General features: G+C 42.8%; 1 protein-coding gene across 1 annotated transcript in view; it reads left to right on the plus strand.

Annotated features, from left to right (window-relative positions):
* Positions 1 to 5,815: 5,815 nt before the first annotated feature.
* Positions 5,816 to 6,830, plus strand: part of MGAT5 (mannosyl (alpha-1,6-)-glycoprotein beta-1,6-N-acetyl-glucosaminyltransferase) — a 149,988-nt gene continuing 148,973 nt past the window's right edge. The window contains exon 1 of the mRNA XM_019554075.1: positions 5,816 to 6,201. Coding sequence (XP_019409620.1) covers positions 5,961 to 6,201 — 241 coding nt within the window. The 5' untranslated portion in view covers positions 5,816 to 5,960. The remainder of the gene's footprint in view (positions 6,202 to 6,830) is intronic.

Here is a 6,830-nt window from a genome sequence, read left to right on the forward strand (position 1 = left end):
AAGGACACAGTCAGTTGAATTCCAGCTTCTGTAATCTGCATGAGAAAGGCTAGGGAGAAGCTGGGGGAGAGTCTGCGATTTAGTATAAGAAAAGCTGTGGCAAGGCTGGGCAAGGAAAAAAGTCCTTGGCAGTGTTTCTTTCTTATCAGGTGCAAGATGCAAGCTGTGCATTTCTAACAATATTCCATTTCTAACACTGGAGCCCAGGAGCTGAGCATTGCTGTCTTTTGTCTCCCCTCTTCCTACCCCCTGAGCCACCCTCCACCCCCAATTCAGCAGTAGGGAAAAGAGGAGCGGGGCAGGCCTGGCAGCAGCACTCAGCTCCGGGGCTCTGGAGCTGCCTGAATTCATCGGCATGTCACCATGGGCTCTGGCTAGAGCCACAGCTTCTGTACAGCTCTGGAGCTCAGGAGGTGAGACCTGCCACTGCTCGGGGCCTTCTTTTTCCTGCCAATGAATTCAGTGGAGGGAGGGAGGTAGATAGCAGCTACGCTCAGCTCCTGCACTCTGGAGCTTCATGAAAACTGAGCTCATTGGCATGGAAGTGTGGGTGAACGCCACTGCTACTCATACCCTCCTTTCCTCTCTCACTGAATTCGGTGGGGGAAAGGAGGGGCAATCACTTGCACTGACATGCCGGTGATGGGCTCTTCACACCAGCTTCTTGAGCTGCATCTAGCCCGCAGGCCACAGGTTAACCAATACTGGCTTAGACTACTGAGAAATAGTGCTTTTGAACAGTGATATAGCACAATCAACCTGCAGGTCCTTTGTAGAGAAAAAAGATAAATACAGTTCCCTTCATGAAGAATAAAGGAGTGAGTCTTTCTTCTGAGAGTACAGGAAGGGGCTCTCCCCCTGCCTTTGAAACCTGCCAGCATTATCCTGCTTTTAGATACCGTTGTGTGAAAGTTAGGGGAAAAATGCTGGTCAATTAAACTCCTGTAAATAGTTTTCAAACAATTGTAGTTTTCATACATGCGTGAAAGCCAGATTGACAGTCTCGCATCAGATTCATGATTTCAGTGAAAAAAGGGATAGCCAAATGTGTGAGGACAATTGTAATCTGTTTTGGGGGAGGGGGAGTGCATGCATGTTGCAACTATCAGGACAATTTTATGGAAGTGACAATAGAAGTGTGTAAACTTCTGATAACCTGAGTATATGTGGATTCAGTTCTAGTGCTGATGCGACGGACAATATTTACTTGCTAAATGGCATTTGAAATTAGCTTTTCTTAAATAGCTTATTTTTGGTTTTGTTACTTTAAAAAAAAACAGAAAAACATCATTATCTCAAATCTCTGGTTATTTCCAGGAAAAAATTTCTCAGACCGTCAGCATTTGGTTTTACACATCAGTGACTTTTTCATCTGATCCGATCGCTATAAGGTTGTTATACACCAATGGTGTTGCACCTCGTAACCGGTGTACCCTTGACCTGCGAGCCTGGGTCGGCACGACCGGCTTGGCGCAGAAGGGATAGATGACCAGACAGGTGGGGAGTAGCAGTGAGTAGGAGTCAGGTGACTTGAAGTGTACTGGTTGTATGAAAGGTTTAATGTACTTACGCTACCGATGGTCACAGCGTAGGCAGGATACCTGACTTGTCAGTTGTTCAGTTGTAGTGTATAAAACAGAACGGTCTAAAGGGGTCTGTTGGTTCATGGGGTTCCTGAGCCGAGCCCTTGCTTTCTAACCCGGAGGCTAGGTGCAGCTGCCCGACTCAATAGTCCCAGAGCTGGTCAACAGCTCATACACAGGGAAAAATTATAATGCACTTTCGATCAGTAAACTTCCGAAAGGTCTTTGACGAGACGATCAGATGAACCGGTGAATGAGATACGCCAAATGAAAAACGTCTGGTGGGGAGAAGGTGTCTGCAGGTGGCCAGTCTGCTGACTCTGTCTCCTTGGTGTGCTCGGAGTTCTCCGCATAATGGCGGGAATCTGCTCTTAGTTATAGTCAGCAGTGACCAATCACTTCATGCCAATTGTGAATATTTACTTACCGCCAGTTACGTTCTTACAGTGACCTAGATACATATTCATCTGACCTAGATACCTATTCATTTGACCTAGATACATTATTCATCTGGCTGCCCTCAGCAGGTTCAAAAGGTCAATCTTATGATTGGCACCTGCAATACTTATCATTGCAGACAACAAGCTCCTTAAGTGTAGAGAACAAACTTTAAACAAACTCCAACTGCAGTGCTTCTTTTAGCAAAGAAATAAAGGCTACTAGTGCTAAGGGGTCTTTATGGCCTGTGTCCTTACTAAGTTATTATGGTCTTCTGCTTTGCTGGCATCGGCACTCTAACCGACAGGTAAAACTCAGACATGACAAACGGTAGTATAAAAACAATAATCATCTGGCCATGCTATTTGGGCATTTATCAATCTCCTACACATAAGAATTACAAGGCCAAGAATAATAAGGCTGAGTGTTTGGGCTCTTCAGCATGTCATCTTTTTATCTAGATCCGGGGAACAAAAACATTCATTTTGTTCTGGCCACCAAAGCGCACTGGGTGTACGGGAGGGGCAGGCAGTGAAGGCAGCCTTTTGCGAATACTTGGCATTTATGCACCCCCTGTTCAGAAGAGATTCTTCTTCCCTGGGTTTCATGACGTAATTGAATGTGGTAGGAAGAAAATCAATGGAAGAATCAGCCAGGGCACTTTTACACATGCTTGGAGAGCCACTCTAATTAAAGCGCCACCACATCTCCTCTATCAGTGTCCCACCCTTAAAAATGGCTGCAGAAGTGCTCAAACTAAAGCCTGTTCAATGAGCTTTAGTTGAAACATCCCCAGCATTACTTTGAAGCGTGGGGATGCTGATACGCGAGATGCAGGAGGCTGAGTTGAGTCTGGTCTGACACTCTGGAATTCCAGCACATCGGCGCAGCCTCCGCGCTTGTGTGTAGGCGCCCCAAGAGACTACATGTATTTAAATACAAGAGAATTTGGATAGCTTCAAAAAATTGAGTTTCATAACGCTGCTAATGCACTGTCAGTTTTTATTTTGCTTCAGTTAGTGTTAATTCTACCCAACCAGTTATATACATACACATTTTATATTTTGTGTGTGTGTATAATGGATGTGTGTGTATACAGTGCACATATGTATATACGTAGATGCATAGATGTGTGCATAATTTGAAATGGTTAACAGCACTTTTATTTTTATGAGTTTTGTATGCCTTTGTCAAGTGACAATGCTGCATATATCATGTAGGTTTTCCTTAAACAAACATCATTAAATATTTTTAGCACCTGTCATTATTGCACGGCTTTCTTGGTTAGACATTTAGCTTATTCTCTTGTTAAGCTTCGCCCCCTTGAAGAACAGTTAGTGATTATGGAAGAAAATAATTCCATATTTAGAGGACCTGACACTCTTTCATTAAGTTTCAGTGCACTCGGGGTGTTGCTCTTGGATGGTCTTGATTTAAAATCACAAAGTTTTGTTTTAAGTTATTGAATTTTCAATATCTTCACCCTGTATGTTGTAAAAGGAAAATAAAACATTACATTAGAACATAGTAGCCTTGAGCTACTCATAAAGGCAACTGGAGAAAGTTTCAAGAACAGAATTAAATAGAGAGAAGGGAAATACACCAGTGCAGTCACTAGGAAAGATTAAACTGCCCTAGGCTTATGGGGAGAATAAGAAAAAGACCACCTTTAGAAGGTTGCACAGAAAAAAAATTAAAGACACCTTCCCTAAAAAAGGTTCATTTGAAGGATGCACCACATTATATATACAGAGAAAGCATATGTTCAGTTAATGTGTGTTCTCTCTCTCTCCCTCTTTGCATAAGCTTTCTTAACCTGTGTATAAAATAAAACTGTAAATCACTAAATGGAGCAGCATAGGATATAGAGCAGAATAGATGCAAAGAGAGACTGTCATATATAATGTTTATTGCATTACTTGCTGTGTAATAAAAGTGGAGGTGCAACTCCTGCATGACTAGAGCTAGGCCAAAGGTGATTGTATTTCTCTAAGGGAGGGATGTCATAGATACAGCCCGTGGTCTGAATTGGACCAGAGGAGCAGCATCACCCAGCTACAGGTGCTAGCCGGTTTGCCTCTTGCCCCCCCCATCTTGGTTCTCCCCACATGCCAGATCCACAACCTGCTTTAGCTGGTGGTCTGGCATGTGAGCCACATGTGGTGACTGCTCCAGCTGGTGTCCAGCAGTCTCAGAGTGACCAGAGTGGTGCTGGATCCAGTATGTCCAGGAGGGCTCTATGGGTCCCCCCAGTTGTCAGATCTGGTACCCACTCTAGCCAGTCTGGGACTGATCTCTATAGTATACTGCCATGTCAGCCAGTCTGGTACCTCCGCTACATGCAATGTCTGCCCTGGACCAGAGTGGGTGTTGCATGCTGCACGGTCCCAGACTGGCCAGAGTAAGTACCATGGGTGCTGGATCCAGTGTGTGGGAGAGGGGAGTAGGAGGGGAAAGGGTGGGCCTGATCTGGCCCATGGGTCCAGCCCTGCACCATTTCATCCAGCCCATTGACCGGCCCTGAAACACTCACCTGGCCCATAGGACCAGATGCGATTGATACCCCTGCCTTAAAGAATGGTTAAGTGAGCTGAAAATAGACTCTTCTGATTAGGATTTGTGACAAACATGCAGCACTGCTTTAGCAGACATCTCTATAATTATCCTATTAAAACAAAGCAACATCTGCATTATCTGTGCAAGTACAAAGGAAAAAAGAACATTGTGTTCTGTAATTCTGTCTGGGAGTATTATAAAGTCAAAAAGATGATGCTTTACCAAATCCATGTTTAAATATGGTAGGTTGTATTTAATTACCTTTTAATTACCTTCTTTTGTTGCAACCTTTTATGCCAAAAGCAGTCCTTTTAAGAAAGAGGTTGTCTTGTTCTAGTTAGGATTAGCTGATGCATTCGGATAAACCATGTATAAGCTAGCATCGAGTTGACCTGGCAAAGATGGAGTTTTATACTGGGTTTTTTGGTTTGGGGTTTTTTTTTTGGGGGGGGGGGGCGGGGATTTGACATTATAATATACTGAGTCTTCTCTAGACAATGATGAAATAGGAACCATGACTCTTTAAATGCAGGAGGTATCATGTGGCAATAAATACTGTGCACAACTGTGCTGTTTAAACTAGGATTTGGTATAAAATAAGAGGTATTTGATTATGTAGAGACGGATGGAAGAGGCCACACAGGAACAAGAAGAGATTCATCCTGTCTTCTAAATACCTGCAGTGAAGCTGGGAGAGTGTGCGCATTTGCTTAAATAATGCAGAGCACTTTTTCCTTTTCCCTTGAGGGAATCAGCTTTCCAGATTACCTATCTCGCCATATGCCGTAGCTCTTGCCAGAAACTCATAGCAGTGTCACTGCCAGCTAAAATTACTTGTTTGCTAAGAACTGAATTATGTTGAGGATTGTTTTAAATCGCTACATTGGCAGCACTGCAAAATCTTCACGGACAAAAAAATGCATTAAGTTTCCTTACCTTGAATTTTGGATGGAAAACTCTGCTTAAAGCACTGATTTTTAGTCTAGATTTTCAAAAGGATTATACACCTGTTCATACACGTTGCTGTTTTTCTTGTTCTCTTTCCAAATCCCCTTCTAGCTTGTTCATGCTCTGACTTGTGTATTATAAAATATTGATATACACAAATTAAAAATGTACAAAAAGAACATATTGTCTATTTGTATTTTGTAGAAGTTACAGCACAAACATAGTACAGTTTGGAGTTACCCTACTTTGCAGTGACCATGTGTTCCTTTTTTTTTTTTTCCCTTGCAGCAAAATGGAACTGAAAGGAGGCCATATACTAACTAGCGAGCCAGAGTGAGATTGATTTCCACATTGCGAGTGCTATCTGGACCATGATGTTGCTCCTGGGTTTCATGCTTTAAGAACCTTTGTAGTGACTGAAGTTTCAAGGAAGCCATGGCCTTCTTTACTCCATGGAAACTATCTTCTCAGAAACTTGGCTTTTTTTTGGTGACTTTTGGCTTCATTTGGGGAATGATGCTTCTGCATTTTACTATTCAGCAGCGAACTCAACATGAAAGCAGTTCAGTGCTTCGTGAACAAATACTGGATCTCAGCAAAAGATATATCAAAGCACTGGCAGAGGAAAACAGAAATGTAGTAGATGGACCTTATGTTGGGACCATGACAGCTTATGGTAAGTGCATATTCTATAATGTCAATAAAATCTGGTTAATTAAAATTAATTTCAAAGTTAATATATTGTTGCCCATATCACAACCCAATAGGCCTACAGATTCTTCTTGTACGTTGGGAGGGACTTTTATATCCAGAAGAAAAAACAATGGTGCTATCTTTAGCAAATGTTAATATAGTGCCTATGGCTAAGTATGGAGAGTGAAAAAGCCCGAGGCTAAACTGATTCAGTCTTTTCAGGTTTGTCTAAGATGCAGAGATTAAATTGAAACAAGTGAACAGACATTTACCTTAATTCAGAAACTGCAGCTACATGCCTGGAGTGGCTCAGGCCAGAGCACGTCTCTCTGGCATGTAGCCAGCATGGGCTGTATGTTTGCTGCTTCTTCCGGCTGCCCCTGAGGTCTCTAGGATTTGTAGTGTTTGTACATGCCATGGGATTTACTTTGGTTTAATTCTCCCTAAATTGAAGCAGTGGATCTTTAAAAACACTCCTTCGATTTCATAGATTTCATAGACATCAGGGCTGGAAGGGACCTCGGGAGATCGTCGAGTCCAGCCCCCTGCCCAAAGGGCAGGAAGTCAGCTGGGGTTATAGGATCCCAGCAAGATAAGCATCCAATTTACTCT

This window comes from Crocodylus porosus, unplaced genomic scaffold (genome assembly GCF_001723895.1).
Source record: "Crocodylus porosus isolate Cpor-Errol unplaced genomic scaffold, CroPor_comp1, whole genome shotgun sequence".
NCBI lineage: Eukaryota > Metazoa > Chordata > Crocodylia > Crocodylidae > Crocodylus > Crocodylus porosus.